At 36.6% G+C, this 19,067-nt stretch overlaps 1 protein-coding gene and 1 non-coding gene across 9 annotated transcripts in view; one reads left to right on the top strand and one right to left on the bottom strand.

Annotated features, from left to right (window-relative positions):
• The window catches only part of magu (SPARC related modular calcium binding-like protein magu), a 310,140-nt gene that overhangs the window by 14,399 nt on the left and 276,674 nt on the right, over positions 1-19,067 (top strand). For all 8 annotated transcript variants that reach the window (XM_069836155.1, XM_069836154.1, XM_069836153.1 and 5 more), the window contains exon 2: positions 13,302-13,441. In XM_069836155.1, the coding sequence (XP_069692256.1) occupies positions 13,316-13,441 (126 nt within the window). In that variant the 5' untranslated portion in view covers positions 13,302-13,315. The remainder of the gene's footprint in view (positions 1-13,301; positions 13,442-19,067) is intronic.
• On the bottom strand, positions 531-602 carry TRNAH-GUG (transfer RNA histidin (anticodon GUG)). The gene has a single exon. It is a non-coding gene; the product is annotated as a tRNA-His (tRNA).

Raw genomic sequence — 19,067 nt, 5'->3', positions numbered from 1 at the left:
ATCTGAGCCTTGAAAGAGAACACAAAGTTTCCTTGAAGTTTGCATTAGTACCGTAATCAATTTTTTCTTTCGTTTTTAGATATTATTTTCATCTTTGATCCTGCAACGTCTGACCCGGGTACTTTTATGTGAAAAATCCAGTCGAACTTGTGGCGGAAGGTCGTAGTTGGAGTTCTTCTCGGAGTTCTTTCGTTTCCCTATATTAGGCTATGCAACTAGGATGAAATCGTTCAATTAATATCCTAGCGACAGACTTTGTGTTGGATATACAGTGGACTCTCCTAAGTTCGACAGAACAGAATTGAAAGTTCTGACCAATAAGGATAGTGGGTGTGGCAGGTAAAATGAATACAGATTCTTATTGGTTATCCATCAACGAATACAGTACTGTACTTGCATTTCCTGCCCGCCCCGAGACTTGTGTATGCGCTTCTAGTATCACAGTGGGTTTCGACAGTTCCGTCTCACAAACGGCACAATTCTCAAATAGAGAAAGAAGATGAAAGAGTAATGGAACGGAGAAAAATTCTCTCCGGCACCGGGATTTGAACCCGGGTTTTCAGCTCCACGTGCTGATGCTTTATCCACTAAGCCACACCGGATACCCATCCCGGTGTCAGACAGAATCGTCTCAGTTTAAGTTCCAACTCTTGGGTTCCCTCTAGTGGCCGCCCTCTGCACTACGTCATAGATGTCTATGAACGTAGGACTGAAGTCCACACATGTGCTGAGGTGCACTCGTTATGAGTGACTAGTTGGCCGGGATCCGACGGAATAAGCGCCGTCTTAAATCACGAAGTGATTTACGCATATCATATATATTATTTTAATGTACCGAAGTACATATGATATTTCCATGCATGGAAATATCATATGTACTTCGGTACATTAAAATAATATAGAGAAAGAAGAGTTTATTAATTTAACATCAGAGATTAAATATGGATGTCCTAATCAATAAAATATTCTGCTTTCCTTTAACAAAAGTATCACTACAAGATAGAACCAATTCCCATTCAAATGGCAAACCCATTTCTTAGTGCCCGTATAGGGGCATGTATAATTCTCCTACGTGAGCAGTCGAACTATAAGATGTCGAACTTGATTTCTGTCGAACTTACAGCTTCCACTGTACGTATATTTTTTGCTCGCATGAATACCTTGTAATATCAAGCGGCGTTGTCCAGTTTCGTTGTGAAGATTATTCCTAGTTACAATTTTTTATACCGACATCAATACATTGTCTACTACCACAATTCATAGCGAATAATTTTTAAACTACAAAGTGACTTTCAATTAAAATTGAAATTGAAATTACTAAGCTTTTATATCGTCATCAATCAACTCGAGATATTTTATTAAGCTCTAATAAACACAAGTCCGTAAACCAGTCGTTTGAGAAATCTGTGGGGTTTTATTAGGCCTATGCCTCTTCAGTATAGGTACTCTGGGTAACATAACACTCGATATGCACTGACGGAAGAGAGCGTTATAATATGTGCTCAATGCGATCACTGTACAACAGCCGTGGCGAAAAGGCCACGGTGCGCCGAGCCACTGTGTAAGCTGCAACGTGCATAGCACCTATGGAGGGAGGCGGACAACTGAAGGGGAAATTAATGTTTAGGACGTGTAACGAAGAAAGAAACGAACAAGAAAGCATAGGACACATTATCACAACCTAAAATTAACTGTCTTCAGAATGTCTCTGCGATAAAGTTTCAAAATCAGGAATTATGTCACTTACTGCCAGTCGTAGTTGAGCTGTCAGTCGTGATCTAAATTTGATTTTTACTATTTTCATTGTTGAAAATAATTTTTCACAAACGTAAGTTACAGCGAACATGGCTTCAACAGAGCAAGCGAAAGAACGAAGCTTCAAATATTTATTTTTTTCCAGATTTGAAAAGTTCAATATCTGTCAAGTCCTTACATGTAGCTTTCATTTAGCGTCACAGTGTAAATCTGTGAGTTTAAATTGAAAATCTAACCGCATTATTCGTACATCTGCTGTAAAAGAATCGACGTACAGAGATGATAATGATAATGATAATAATAATACTTAACCTTTTAATGTTTCATCAGTAACATGTAGTAACTTATAATGCCGTTTTATGTTATACAACCGTTTTCCTAGTAATATTTGTGAACAAATCATACATTTAATATTTTCATCATACTGTAAGCAAAAGAATGCATCCTCCCATCCTACTTGAAACTTTCGTGTTTTATAGAGGTACATGGTTTCGAGAGAGATATTGCGACGATACGTCACTCGCAGGTCCGAGACAAATACAAATAGAACGGAGTTTGATTCCAGTGAGTAAGAGGGTGGGGGTTGTATGTAGGAAGCGAGAGAAAAGCACTGCGAGCCACAATGTGCTCGTGAGTCGCATTTTCGCCGTGGCTGCTGTACAAGATAAGGCATGCATCAGCACATTTCTTCATCGACAATCATAGACGTTGTAATAATAATATAATATGACAATATTGTTTTGTACTCCACTTGGAGTTACGTCAATTACAAGAAGAAAATACTCTCGATGCTAAAAGAGAGAACCTGTCAGGGAAAATAGCTGTAGAAAGTGGAGAGTTGTCATTGTTGCCAAGCCAAAAGCCACAATAAACAGAATTTCTGCCTCGTCGAGGACCAAGAAAATATTATGAGGGACAGTTAAAGAAAAACTAGGTACCAAGTTACAGAACAACAAACATTTCGAGACATAACTGACGATCCTTCTGAGGAACAAAAATGTGTGAGGTCGTAAGATTTGAATTGAATCGAATTTTCGCGAGGAGAGCACCAAGACTCAGCACTGCGACCTTAGAAAATCTATTGCGCTTACCCTAGAGCTAGGCACATTGCCAACCCACACCCGCTACACCAAGTTTCGCTTTCAATCAATAAATAACTGCAATCTATAAGTAATTTGTCTCTCCATATCTCTTATAAGTCTTTCAATCAATAAATAACTGCACTCAATAAGTTATTTGTCTTTACTTCATACATTTTGTAAGGCATTTTATGCGTAACATTTAAACAACTATGTCCCCACAATATTGCACAACATGTTTATATGAACTTTTTTAAAATAGGAATTGTCCATACTATTAATAATAAATAATCCGTGGCGCTACAGCCCGTGAAGGACCTAGACCGACCAGCCGGCTGCTCGCCTCACGCCCACATGCCGAAGCAGAGGTGGACGATCATCCAACCAGAATGGAGGTACCGTGTGGTTAGTACGATGATCCCCCCAGCCGTTATAGCTGGCATTCGCAACCGGATTTCGCTACCTATCGTAGCTCCCCAAGTGCATCACGATGCTGGGTGTGCACCGGTCCCATACACTGGCCGAAATTTTATGAGAAAATTTATTTCCCCATGAGGACTCGAACCAGCGCACATTCCGTAACGCGAGTCCTAGGCAGGATGCCTTAGACCGCGATGCCACGGCGCGGGACGTCCATAAGTTACTATTACTCTCCTAAAATATTTACTATTGCTCCTGAAAAACATATGCACAGAGCTCGGCAGAGGAACGGGTGATTGAGTTATTTGACTCAATTTATTATTATTTTTTTCAAAATGACATACGTGAGCTGATACAGTACAATAGTCTGTCATTTATTTCTTAACTGCGACGCCCTTTGAGTGACTACCACTGAGAAAGAAATGTGCTCCGTGAGACATCACGTGTCACTAAATTTAACCGCTCTTCGGTTGAGAATATTCGTATTTTGTCACCATCCATTGGAAAGTTATCTCTTTTGATGGGTTTTATTGATGTTATTTTATACAGCAGACATGAAGGTACGCGTTGCCTTGCTTGCACTGTGTTCATCAACACGGTTGGGAACTCGCCACAGCCCCACGTTACGAGCTGTCCCTGTAATTTCCACATCCGGGTTCAGCTCTTGATTTACGGTGCTTCAGCATTTAGGAATAATAGCGTTGCGTAACCCTGTTAAGAATTCGGTAAATAAGATGTATTGTCTTCCCTCTTTGCAAAGCCCTGTGAGACCCTGATTTCACTTACTTGGGGGCTCTGTTGTGGGTCGTCACAAACCACAGAAACTACTAATGTGCTATATTCATTTAGTTAACGATTTTATTGAACATATTGATAGGATAATACGAGGAAATAGAAGAAGTGATGAAATTAAAATTACAGTGGAAACCTAATTACAAGGAAAAAGTCTACCTCACAAGTGCACATACCATGCAATTTGTCGGAAATCGAACCACATACATTTTATAAATAGCCATCATTTGGGTCCGAGAGCTTAAGTTGTTGCCGATCGTTTCTATTGCAACATTGCACGAGAATTACAGCTATTTTGTTTGGCTGCCATCATTCCATGTTGTCCTTCCCAGGAGACAAACTCTTGGCATCCTATGGGGAACATTCACGGAGCAAGTAATCGAGGGAGTTGCTTTAACTGAGGCTGAAATCCGACTTGTTCGATATGGTACCACAGTCTACTCTACAGGGTGTTTAAAAATACGGGGCATAATTTCAGGTATGTATTTACCACATGTAGACAATCAAAATAGTTCATTACAACATGTGTCCGGAAATGCTTCATTTCCGAGTTATGGCCTTCACAACATTGAAATTCACCGGAACGTTTTTCTTTCCGCAGGTCGTTGTCATTACAGAAGATGTTCAAAATGTCCACCTCCTGCTTGAATACGGACCTCCCTCAACATGTGGGCCGGTATCATTGGTGATCGATTAGTTGGACCCCATGTACTTGTAAACAGACTTACGGGGCAGGCGTACACAAACTTCCTGGAAAACACCATACCTCATGTTTTAGAAGACACTCCACTGATCAATCGTCAACACATTCATTTCTTGCATGATGGCGCTCCTGCACACTTCAGTTGTACGGCTCGCCGGTACTTGGATCGAAGGTTTTCTGATCGATGGATAGGTAGAGGTGGTCCAATTGCTTGGCCTCCACGCTGACCTGATCTGAACCCTCTCGATTTTTACTTGTGGGGCCATTTAAAATCATTCGTTTATTCGTCTCCGGTGCCTGATTTGGAATCCCTTCGGAATCGAATTGTGGCATGTTCTGAGGACATACGCAATACTCCTGGAGTTTGGGATCGTGTTCGCAGGTCAATGAGACATCGATGTGAGGTCTGTATTCAAGCAGGAGGTGGACATTTTGAACATCTTCTGTAATGACAACGACCTGCGGAAAGAAAAACGTTCCGGTGAATTTCAATGTTGTGAAGGCCATAACTCGGAAATGAAGCATTTCCGGACACATGTTGTAATGAACTATTTTGATTGTCTACATGTGGGAAATACATACCTGAAATTATGCCCCGTATTTTTTAAACATCCTGTATACAGTCACGAAGCTTGAGTTTTGAAGGTACTAGAAACAATAGACTGTGCAGGTACTATTTTGCATTGCCTGTAATGAGGCGATATTAGCGATCCTAGTGGTGAGCAACTATCTAATGTTTGCATATTTACTACGTATTGAGCTTCGCGACTGTATATACTAGACTGTGATGGTACCAAGAGGACACAATGTTCTTGAATGTATTGGACTGTTTCGGTATCGATTACATTAAACATTCTGAATCGTTTGGGAAACAAAATGAAATTGTTATATCCACAATGATAAAATAGTTACTTAAGTTTCATCATGATGTAAAACACAGGAGTTTTGTATGTATTATTCTTTTACTAACAAAAATCAGAATATCTCTTACAATTAGTAACAACTGAATAACAAAATGCCGCTTACTGCAAGACGAAGAACTAAATACCGTATTTACACGTTTATTAGATCCCCTCGTATATAAGACCCCTCCCTCTACTTCAAGAGCGTAATCCGCATATTAGACCCCTCTGACGTGTGCAGTGCAATGCTTAGATTCTGAATTCCTGCCTAAGATTTTTTTGCATAGTAGTGTACATTATCAATCAAATAAAATTCATACATAAAAATCGAAATAATTTTGAATTGTAGGCCTACTCTCATAGTTATAAAACAAAAGGTATGAATTCTTTAAGATTGTTTGAACCAAAATGCAACACTGTTACAGTATTTAATCATAGTAGTAATTTAGGCCCAAGAATAAATAACAAATTTATATTTAAATATCTAATCTTGTCAATTCGAATAGTTCTAGTATTAAATTTAAAAAGTTATGTATGGATTTTATAAAAATTGAAAAATTGTAAATTTAAATTTATATACTATAATTGAAAATTGAATTGTATAATTATTAATTATAATTGTATTGTATAATTATTAATTTCAATTCAGGAATCCGCCCCTGAACACGAGTGAATTTCAGGGGCGAGCTAAAGTTTCTCTGTATATTTTATATTTTATGTTACAATTATTAGCAAAATAAATAAATAAGTAAATAAATAAATAAATAAATAAATGTTTATGGAAATATTGCAAGGTAAAACCCGCTTCTGAAACAATCCTCTGTCCCCTTGTCCCGTTACTTCTCCAATATCTCCGCGCTGACAAAGCGGAAAATATCTCTCTTTTTCTGTTTATCCTCAAACTGTCTGTCGTACTCTCTATCCCGTTCTTCCGTTGTCACAGCACAGAGACAAATTCCCTTTCTTCTTCTACTAGTGGTGTCGGTCTTCAATTACCGTACTTCCGAAGTTAGTCATTCAGAGAAAAATATCAGTGTCGGGTATAAATGTAAAAATGAGTAACAAGCAAGCGAGCTATTCTATGTAATTTAAATTGAATGGATCATATTTGCTTTTCATACAACAGCTGCGACAGGAAAATCACTTGAACACGGTGTTCCAACAGTTTGGTGCATCATCTCATTGAGGAAAAGAAGTTCGTGATATTCTGAATAAGATTAGATATTAACTGGTGCTGTTGTAGTGGACCAATTACGTGGCCTCCAAATTCTCCAGATCTGAAACTACCCGATTTCATTGTTTGAGGTTTTGTAAAGAAAGATGTCTATACGCAGCAATCCAGGGGCATTGCAAAAATTCTTTCAGCCTTTGAGAAAATTACTCTGCGATGTAAAGCCATATCTTGGCAGGATTATCCTCACGGTGTGAATTGTGTTCTGTACATAGTGGTGGATACGTTGAGATCTAATGTGGTCAAACACCTATCCTTCAGGAATGTATTTACGGATTACTGAAAAATAAATAGTAACCGATCCCAAATGGATCACCCTGTATTTACTATTGTTTTCCAAGATCGGCATCTTGATACATAGTTCATCCAAAATGACATCATTAATGTGACTTAATTCCTGATCGATGATGATAATGTTGTTTACTATTATTTTTTCTTTCTCGGGGTTCCTTAATCCAGTATTAAGGGCTTGACATGACTAGTCTCTCTCTTTCCAATAAATTTAATATTTTCAACAGAGTAGAACATTTATACAAGTTTGAGTGTTAAGTTGAACCAAATAAAAAATAATTATACTAATTTTGAAATTAAATTATTTAAAAGATCTGTAATTTTATTCGCAACTGTATAAAAAATTAATAGCATATGGGATTTGAAGCCGCCCTAAACCAAAACGTCAACTACTCGCGCAAGCAGCCGAGTCTAACTTTCTTACTACTTAACAAACAACTGACAATGATGCATTAGAATGTTAAATATCGTATGACATTCCAATCCTTTATTTTGTGAAAAATACTCAAGATTAAATATTAATTATGTAAATAGAAAGTGTCTTAATCTTCGCCAAATAATAACAATTTTTTTACTCAGTATAGGCCTATATGCCTCCTTTTAATGACACTTTATATTAATTTTTACATGTTTGGAATCCGCATTAAATCTTATAGATATTTCATTCATGTCACGGAATATCCTTTTGTGCGAGATCGTGCATATTTGCTTGGTTTCCGCACAAAACCAATCCGCGGAAAGTCTAAAATTCCACATTCAGTATTCTCAGCCTAACACACATAACAATTTCCCTCTTCTTACCGCTTAAGTGACATATTGATTTTACTGCTTTAGGCTTTTAACATATTATTTTTAGAGACGTTCAATATAGTAATAATTATAAATTGGAAACTTACCTCTGCAATTTCACCTAAATTGCACTGTTAATTATTGTTTTTAAATATTTGCAAAAATTAAGTAAACTCTACAACTCCACTAAAGTTATTGCATTCGTGATGCAAGTAACATTAAGGAAGCCGTGAAAAAATCAACAAGATTCCAGACTCATCATAGACTGGGGGAAAAAAAGGACAGACGTATATCACGGCCTGCTGGAGTATAGTAAACACAGAAAACATTTTAAAGCAACAATGTTGAAGATAGATATTTTTGTTTTGAAAATTTGCCGTCATTGAACAGAAACCAAGGTGGAGGTTTCATTGCAACTAATTAGAAATTCCTCTTTCAGGTATGTAATAAACGGTCTTCGCACAAAATAATGTACGATACACGAGCGGTATGTTTTCTTTGAATTCTCGGAAATTAAAAAAGCTCAACTATGTTTCGCTTTTACAAACTTTTCCTCGAACATGAAAACTTCAACATACCGCTCTTGTAACGCATATTACTATTAAATGTTGCCTATGTATTAACGAAATTTTTTTAAGGGCCTTGAAAGCTTGCCAAAAAACTAGAGTTTTTTCATGTAGAACAGGCTACGAAACTAAACAAAACTATTAATATATAGAAAAATAATCATTAAAGTAAATCAGTAAACATTTTAATTTTTATTACTTTGTTCCTGGTTGGAATTATTATGGAACATACTGATTTTTTTTTTCGATGTACAACTACATTTTTCTCCTCACTGAGTATGGGAGTAACTTGGAATTGACAGTCACATAGAAATGCAGCCCCCCCCTCTCTCCTTGTACAAATAGTATCTCTCTCGTTCTCTTTGTCGTCCCCTTGTTCTCCTTATATTCCTCTTTTTCTTTTATTCTTTTTTTTTTTGTTCCCCCTTTCTCGTACACTCGAGTACATTGTTGATCGAACTGTATAAACAAATGCTGTCTACCACAGCCTCTTCCCATTGTACGAGTAGCAGTTGCAATCTGTGTTTACCGATGCTCTCTAGTGTATTCCTCCTTTTCTCCTTATATTCTCCTTGTTTTCGTAAGCTTGGATATTAAATTGAAGACGGAAATACTTGTATGTTCAGCCACACATAATGGCTTCGTGGTATGCCGCGTTCTCACATTTCAAAATGCATCATATGTATCAGGTCAAAGAATCTCTTCCTTTACATTAGACAGGGTATTGAATATTTACGTCTGAACTGACAGGGAATGATTTCTCAGATGGTTGTAGTCAGATATGGAAGTCACAAAAGAGCTTTACCTTTTAGGTAGAAAACAATTTCATGCTGGAATTATCTGTTGAGCATGTTCACGAAATTGTATAGCGGTACTCCGAACGCCATAGCCATAGATCATTCTTTATTATTCGCACAAAGAGCAGTGCCAATTCTGGCCGTAAATCACTTTAAAGGCGAAATTGGCTTCCTGAATGAAAGAATCTGATCTTCAACGGACCAACGGAATATGCTCTTCACTGGAATATAGTACTGTGTTTAATACTTGAATGTAGCATTTAGTAGCCTACACACGTTGAATTTCAAGTCATGATGATGATGATGATGATGATGATGATGATGATGATGATGATGATGATGATGATGATGATGATGATGATGTGACTGTTCCAAGGCGTACGAGGATAAGGTTAGTTGTTCATAAATTAAATTGGCGTCACGTCTTATTTGGCGTGTGACACAGGTACTATCAGGGAATACTTGCATCTTGTGTTGACGTTCTATTCATGATTCAAAACTGGACCTCGAAGATTGTTGAAAGTGCATTCTAGTAATAAAGATTGATACTACGATGACAGCAAAGTCACAAGAACTGGACAATGGGTCTTGTAAAGAATGCGCTAATTTGTAAGTGGTGGTTAAGAGGATTAAATATCTTTAACGGTACCTACCAAAACGAAAATATTGAAATGACAAGAATGACATTTCAAAGAAGTGGGGGTATAGCTTCTATATTAAATAAACTACAGAGAGAAACAATATTAACTTTTAGCACCTAAAATTCCGGGTTCTAGACCCATTATGTTACTTTGTGCAATAATTATTTCAGTTTTACAATTAGTAATGTTTCCCATTTTGTCAACTGATTTCTGTGTCGCACAGTATAACTACAGTCTGCTATATATAGTCACGAAGCTTGGGATGATTTTTTGCCAACGAGCTGCATTTCTCGCGATAGTTGCTAGCCGCTTGGAGCGCTGAGAGTACTAGGAACAATAGACTGTGTCACTGCCATTGTGATCTAATACAGGCCGCTAAGGCAGACCATGCGACTCGCTTAACCCGATCACGAAGGGCGGCGTTTCAACCATATAAATTAATTGGAATGCACATTTCTCTAAAATGTAGTGTAATTGCATTAATAAAATTTAAAACAATGATTAGGGGACACTTCAGACATAATTCCTTGTGAGTTAAGGTGTAATATTATTTTTGGAGTGAAAATTACGTTGTTCGTATGTGTAATACCTGCTTTTATTTCGATTAAATATTGCGAAATTCTTGTACTTTCATTTATGCACGATTCAATAATTTTCAATTGCACCGCACGGATATTTAGATATGTTGAAATTATAGGTCATGTTTACTGTACCAGTTGCCCCTTTCTGTCTAAATTTAGTGATCTCCAATGCCTTGCCATTCATATGTAAATTATAGGTTATGTTTACTTATATTTCTAAATTCGCAATCATACATTATAATTAAGCATAACGTCATGTATGATACCCCGGACATTCAATTTGTCTGTATTTTAATACTACAATTGAGTACGGTACTGAATTATTGTATTTATCTACTACTTAAGAGACGAAGTAACACAATTGTACGTACACTAATTTCATAGGAGTGGTATGGTAAATGTTTTGTTTAAAATTAAGGAAGGTAGATGTGCTAAATTGAAATCCCAATATAAATTCTTTCTTATTAAACCTCAAAATAGCTTCCATTCTAAACTTGAAATGTTGACGCGAACAGATTATGTTAACATGTAAATTTTTTTTCACATTAAAATAACACAGTTTTGTAATTATTTCTGCAACATATTATACAACAAGAAGTAAACGGAACTTATGGACACATTACACTAAATAAAGCTTAGCTGAGCAGCATACACTGAAAAAGAAAACCCGAACAAATATTACGGCCTGGTCTAGATCGAAAAAGCATTGACTGTGCCGTGTTTCGCATTTTTGTGAAAAGCTATGTAAACTGTGAAATGTTCATTATCGGTTGTAATAACTGTAAATGGCTAAAATACAATAATTAGAATAATAATATGGGACAAGGAGACATTTGTAGTACTATAAATTGTAAGAAAAATAGGTTAGAGTTAGGCCTATCCTTCTTCCGAAAGATCCAGGAAGGTGAGTTTATAGAATATAATATATATTTTATGAAAATCATGATGCATCTATTTTTCATTAATTGTACATAATATTGATGCTACGGGTATATTCATGATATGAAAGTGAAACGTTTTGAGGTTATGTAAGTAAATGTAGAGAATATCTCAATTTAGATCTTCATTTCTATAATTTACTGAGTGGCTGCTATAGATAACTGCAAAACGTAAGTAAGAAAATAATATTGTTATTAAAAATCAAATATTTTTATACTTATTAACCCAGTGGGGTTGGGTCTTTTTCATATACTTAATGGCGGTGTAGTATAGATATTGATATGTGTCATTGTCTTCAGTATTGGCTCGAGAGAGCGCAAAAATTACAGTTCCTAAGGAAAGATCAAAAGGTATTACCAGCGAATAGGGATTATAAAGAATGGACATTTCGCGTCGGTACCTTTGATGTAGCCGGACCGATTTCAATGACCTTCAAGCCAGCTAAAGCGTCAGATTCTGCTTTCTCCCTAGAGTTGGCGCTGACATCACACCAGCTAGCAGTCGACACAGCGGAAATATGACACATACAATTAATACATCTAGGTACATTATGTACTCAAATAAAATAAATTGGATCCATAAAATAATAAATCCTTCATTACCTGTAATGTCTAGACTCTAGAGTTCCTTTATAATGAGAGTTCAGACGTTGACCCCAACAACAATTAAAATATGTAATGATTTGATAGCGCTGAAAATGGAAAAACAAAACTCTTACGAGAAGTAAAACCATATACCTATATTATATTATATACAAATATTAAACGAATTCGATACTTAATTTTATAATGTATTGTATTATTTTATAATATAATTTGTGATATCTGAAATATAAAATATTATTATTAAAACTAGTTTGTCACTGAGAAATAAGGAAAAGCTGTTAACTTGAATTTATTTGAAGCAAAGCGTTACTGGATTATGCAATAAGGTAGGCGATGTTTGGATCCTGTGCCTTAATTCTATTCTCAATTATTATCTTAGCGTATGCTCGATTATACTACCTCTAGCGCTTGAAAGTGGAACTAGCCGCTGGCGCACAGAGAAACAAAACACAGGAAAATTCGCTCAGTGTCCATTCTTTATAATCCCTATTCGCTGGTATTACTTACTGATAAAATAAGAGGCCTAGAAAATTTTGTAGTCTCCAGATCATTTCAGCAAGATCTCTTAGTAGGATAAAATGATTTTACGCTCTACATTTCAAGTTCTACATGCAACAGCTATACGAAAATGCTATTGTTCGAAAGCTTAGCAAACCTGGCATTTTTTTAACTTTTGCCTACAATCCACAATGACCTGAAATAGCTACTGCTAACGTCGTGACATTGATACTTGCGTTTTCGCGTTGAAACTAAAAAATAAGTTGGATAGGTTCAAGAAAAAGTATTTGGCCTAAAAAAAATCCATTCAGAGGGAGTATGTTTCATTATTATGGAAGCAAATAACTATCAAAAAGACAAGTATTCTTCATTGAAAATAAATCTGAAAAATTTTTATTTGAACGTCTAACGAACTTAGTTTGCAGCAGCATTTGCTGCACAAGCCACTAGTAATATATAAACCTTATATATTTCATATTTCAATAATGGAAGGAAGGTGTTAATTTTTTCAAAAGAACACGATATCGAAAGTACAATACATTTTATCGTCTGCTAGGGAAAGAGTCTGTGATGAGGCGATAGTAGCGATCCTGGTGGTGAGCAACTATCTATGGATGCATATTTCAACTGTCTACGTTTGCATATTAGTAAGTATTAAGCTTCGTGACTGTATATACTAGACTGTGGTATAACTCCCGATGTTTTGTTGCAGATGTGACTGATGTGATGTGTGATGCAGGGAAAGCGTTCCTCCGCCGCGAGTCTGAACTCGCCCACAGGATGCCGCCCTTTCTGCTGCTGCTGCTCCTGCTGGTTCTGTCCTTCGCCTCCTGCACGAAAGCGGCCGAGCAGGTCAGTTGTGTTCATACTAGGTGGTGGAATGGGTTGCTTTGGGTCATTTTTGAAAGCGGGTAACTTGACGTTATGATTGACACGGAGAAACATGGGATGCGAGGTAGAGACACTTATTCTACGACGAATTACAATGTCAAGTACATTAATTTTCTATTAAAAATATTAATAGACCCTAACTCAGGCCTGCACAAGGTTTGCGCTGAACATGTATTGCAAATTTCGGTAAACTTACCATAAAAACCATAATACCCCTATTGTGGCTTAATAGTACATTATGCAACGAGCCTATAATGGTAGTAATTAAGACGCGAGTATGTTTATGAAACGAGCGCAAGCGAGTTTCATAATTTTCATACGAGCGTCTTAATTACCATTATAGGCAAGTTTCATATGACTTTTTGTGCTGAAATTATTCAGAAGTATTCATGTTATTCTTATCTGACTGAGGAGCGGAACTAACCTTGTGCAATACCTCGTAAATTGTGAGATGTGCGCAGACGCGAAAGTATTGATTTTTTCCGAGAAACAAATGTCGACATTGACCTTGATATAATCTAGAGAGTAAAGTAAACCTTAATCTTGATATAACCTTGAAATTGAATTAGACATTGAAAAATGAGATGACAAATTGAATTTATTTGAATATTATTTACAATTAACGCTAATTATTATAGTAACAGAGCTGACTTTATTTCAAATATAGGTGACTTAATGTGACTTATTGTTGCTTTTCGATTGCATATCCGAAAATAATCGATATTTGCGCTTTCATATTGCTACAATGGTATTTTCTGATTGGTGGAACACCTGAACTTTAATGAATAGGTGTACTTTAATGAGGTCCATTAAAGGGCTGCTACCAGGTGTATAATTACTACATTTCGGCATGGTCGAGCATAAAATAATAAAAAATGCCGGTGCTTAAGGAAATAAAAAAGTGAACTTCAAAATATATTCAGTGAATCTCGCATGCTTCAAATCTCCTTCTTTATGATCAAGTTTAAATCAGCTGTCGAGTTTACCCCAATTAATCGTATGGAAAATAGTTAATTTCTGAGGAAATAGTGTGGAGTACGCCACTCGATAAAATCTGCCGTAAAAAATTTTGTCCCCCCCCCTCCCCGACTAAGACTGAAATGACGTCCTTGTTTTTGAGGCTACTAATATTAATTTTTCTCACAGAAAATAAGTACAGAGTTCAAATGAAGTATAAATATATTTAGAAATAAACTGAATTTGCCATCGAAAAATTATACAGTGAAACTTCCCAATAGTGGACACCGCCGGGGAAAAATTAAATGTCCGTTATTGAGAAGTGTCCGCTATTTAGAAAATCAATAGTATGTATACAGTACATCAAAATACAAATAGAGCTATCAGTAAGTTTACTTTTCCAGTCAGATGCAATTTCTGGATGAACAGAAGCAGATTCACCACATACACTTTTGTAGGAAATATTGTGTCGTGACCGAAACTTAGCCAACTACCCGAAGCTTTAAAATTAGAATAATCCAACTCTTTTGCAATTTCTGAGGCCTTCTCTCTAATCAAGGTCCCAGAGAAACTCATCTTATTTGCTCTAGCACGGCAGAACCATTCATATGTTAAATTGCCAATGGCAAGCCTCTCAGTTTTAGGAAAAGCTCTTTTTGTGTTCTCATTTGCATTCTCAGTTTATGATTTTAATATAACATCCTTGTTTTTCAAAATTTCACTAACCTGAGTTTTTCCCACATTAAACTTTGTGGCCATCTCACGAACACTTAATTTCTTCTTCTCACTATATCCACTTTTTCTTTTAGTGACAAACGTTTACGTTTTTGTAACATTTTTAATGTGACTGTACTTCCGAACACTCAGCTTGACAAACTAAGAAAGTACGGACTGCTCATGTACAGTATCACAACTAACAACTGTGCTGCTTACCTTCAATAAAGTACAAGAACGTTCAAATGCACGATAATGATTGTTGCAAAGAATTCCGTTAGAATTCCGTTTAATTTACAACCGTCTTTTTCTTTTTTTCTTTCACGCTGTCCGTTATTTGGAAGTTTTAATTGTTGTTGGGAGATAGAGCTGAGACGAGATGTTATGGCACCAACATGCGCGAAGTTTTAAATTGCCGCCCAGCAGGGTACAGGAGTGGGGGTTGTTTGGGTTACGGTTCTCAAGCTCAGAGCGACAGGCATATCCGTTTCATCTCTTTCTAAAAACATTCGTCTTACCTTAGTATCACCACTTTCCTACTCAAGAGTCCGAAGGTACCTAATGGAATTACGCCCGCTATTCCATCTTTACATTCTTATTCTTATGGAAATGTTCTAAAAATACTGTCCATCATGTGCTCAATTTCAATGTAATTAATCTCTACTTTCTTCACATAATCATACACTGATATTCATTCTTGGAAGAAGCGATTGCAGAGTCGGCCTCTGCTTATGCGTAGCGTAGAAATTATAAATGAGTCTTCTTATGACTTCCTCATCAAAACTGTCTACAGCTGCAACAATCTTCTTCTTCGGCTGTGATTTTTCCGGACTGGAGAAAGATCTGCTGTTCCTGCCTCAATATTTTTCCCTTCTTTCCTGATTCTTGCCAAGGTTCGCTTTGAAATACCAGTGGCAGCCAGTACTCTTGCACACACGCTTTTCAATGGAATTGGTATTCCGTTTACAACCTCTTCTGACATGAATTTCCATACATTGTATGCTATTTCATGTCCTTGGCTATGAACTACTCTATGATTTCACACCTTAGACAATGCCATAATGAGGGCGCTCAGAAGGACAATGTTTTCAGTATTAGCAATAGCGGTAGTAGCAGAACGATCTGAACACTCGGAATGCTAGTAACCAACTAACCCAACACCCCTCCAGTTGAGTGTGAGGGCGAGTCCAAGCAAACGAACTAAAATGCGTCTCTCGCGCCGGTGCCATAACTTCTCGTCCGGGCTCTTCTACATTTCAGTGTCCGCGTCCGTTATTGAGAATGTCCGCTATTTGGAAGAATTTTATCTTAAGGGCCAATGTTATTTTGCAGGGGAATTTTAAAATGTCCGCTATTGAGAGGAGTCCGCTATTGGGAAGTGTCCGTTAAGGGAAGTTTTACTGTGTATCTCAAATTATGATTCACTTGAAAGTAAGGAGCAGAAAGATTTAAGTTTATTCTCAATTTCTCGAACTTACAACTTTTTTTCAGATTAACTGGGTGTAAAAGTCTTGTAAGTTCCTAAAATAAAATTAATAAGAACCATATACAGTTACTGTATAACATAAAAATATCAAGTATCATTTCTCTGCTATTATGTACTCTACACACATTTAGCTTGCCTGTCGTTGGAACACTACTGTCGCATGAGCAGTCACGAGATGGCAAAAAAAAAGTGTTGGCGTTGCGCGACTGTATGTATTAGATTGTGGCTGTAGCCCTCTTGATCTGATATTAGCTTCACATCTACTCTACTGTCCGACCGAGTGGTTACGTCGCTTCTCGGTTTTCCCCACCCTTTTTTCTGGCTTCTCTGTAAAAACTAGTGGCTGAACTCAGGCTTTTCCCTGAAAATATTTTCTGTATGGCATTAGAATTCTACGTAATATTATACAACTGTTTAAAATAATTTGTGCGAGATCGTGCGTATTTGCTTGTTTTCCGCAACAAAACCAATACGCGGTAAGTGTGAAATACCACATTCAGTATTCCCAACGTAACACACATAACAATTTCCCTCTTCTTACCGCTTAAGCGCCACATTCATTTTACTGCTTTAGGCTTTTAACATATTATTTTTAGAGACGTTTAACATAGTAATAATTATAAATTGGAAACTTACCACTGCAATTTCACCTAAATTGCAATGTTAATTATTGTTTTTAAATGTTTGCAAAAATTAAGTAAAGTCTACTACTCCACGAAACTTATTGCATTCCTGATACATGTAACATTAAGGAAGCCGTGAAAAAATCAACAAGATTCCAGATGCCGATGTTATTACTGCAATATGTTATATAAATAATATTGTTAAAATATTAAAATGAAAAATAAATCATTACATAACCTTACCGTTTGTTTTAAGTTCGCATTTATAGACTGGGGGGAAAAAAAGACAGACGTATATCACGGCCTGCTGGAATATAGTAAACACATAAAACATTTTATAGCAACAATGTTGAAGAAAGATATTTTGGTTTTCCGAAGTTGCCGTCATTAAACAGAAACCAACATGGAGATTTTATTGCAACTAATTAGAAATTCGTCTTTCAGGTATGTAATAAACGATCTTCGCACAAAATAATGTACGACACACGAGCAGTATGTTTGTTTTCATGTTCTCGGAAATTAAAAAAGCTCAACTACGTTTCGCTTTTTCAATCTTTTCCTCGGCCATGAAAACGTCAACATACCTTTCTTGTAATGTATATTACTATTAAAGAAAAGGATGCCGTTAAGTACTAAGTAAGTAACTGTCTCGTGATGTCCCCCGTTTCGACGACCCTGCGACATAACCACTAGATCGGACAGAATACGTCACATCACAGTACGACATCTAAGCAAGAAACCGGATTTTTAACACTATGCGAAATTCTTATATTCACGAAACTACAGTTTACGCTGAAATGAAGATACTGTATTTCGCTGTTCCAAAACAGGACCACCACACGTCTTTCCTTAGATAATAATGTCACTTGTGTCCAGTTTAAGAAATGTAGTCTCTTTCGAGTGAGGAAAAGTAACTTTGAACGTAATTTCAAATAATTTATTTAACATTTAGTCTCATTATTCATTCGCCACATTACGTATAATTCTGATTAAAACTTCATTAAATTTTTGTAAACATGTGTTTCAAGTCTGATATAAATAATTAGCATCACATTTGTAAGAGTTTGCTAATCAGGCCGATCTCCTTACGGTAATTTAATAATTGGCTGCCACTGCATTTCCGCGTCCGACGTGATCCGACTTTAACACAAGTAAGTGGATGTCCCTACCGTTCTAATTATACTCTCTGGCGGTGCATTGAACAAACAAGAGCAAGAGCAAGAATTCTGCCTCATGATGCGTTTCTGGAAACAAGTGTTTACGTACTGTTTCACTGAAGAGGCATAGGGTGATCTCAAAGGTCTTGCGCAATATCCCTAATGCAATGCAGATATAAGTGTTAGTTTTCCTTCCTGTGAGTCAAAATACGGTAAAGCGTAAATTAGATTTATGTCTACATTGAAGTAGATGGCATCTAACATGGTTAATTTAATTCCTCCTCTTTCTCACGTTTTAACGATCTTGATAAGTAGTCTTTCAGATTTTTCGCAATAATGCTAGGATCCTATTTCGATTTAGATGATTCGGCAATGTGACACAACTACAGTCTGTAGTCGCACAGGTTATATATATGAATTATGAAACCTAAGCGAGGAAATTGCCGATATTTTGTCCTGGAACTCTCCAACTCAGGGATAAGGTTGTTTTTTTAATTTTATTTTAGTAGGTTATTTTACGACGTTTTATCAACATCTTAGGTTATTTAGCGTCTGAATGAGATGAAGGTGATAATCAAAGCTCGGAACTTGGGGACTTGTGTTTCATGTGCACGAGTAAGGTTACAGGTACAACGTAAACACAGCTCACG

This window comes from Periplaneta americana, chromosome 9, assembly GCF_040183065.1.
Source record: "Periplaneta americana isolate PAMFEO1 chromosome 9, P.americana_PAMFEO1_priV1, whole genome shotgun sequence".
Taxonomy (NCBI): domain Eukaryota; kingdom Metazoa; phylum Arthropoda; class Insecta; order Blattodea; family Blattidae; genus Periplaneta; species Periplaneta americana.
Note: the sequence above shows the minus strand (reverse complement) of the source record. Positions and strands in the feature narration are given on the sequence as shown.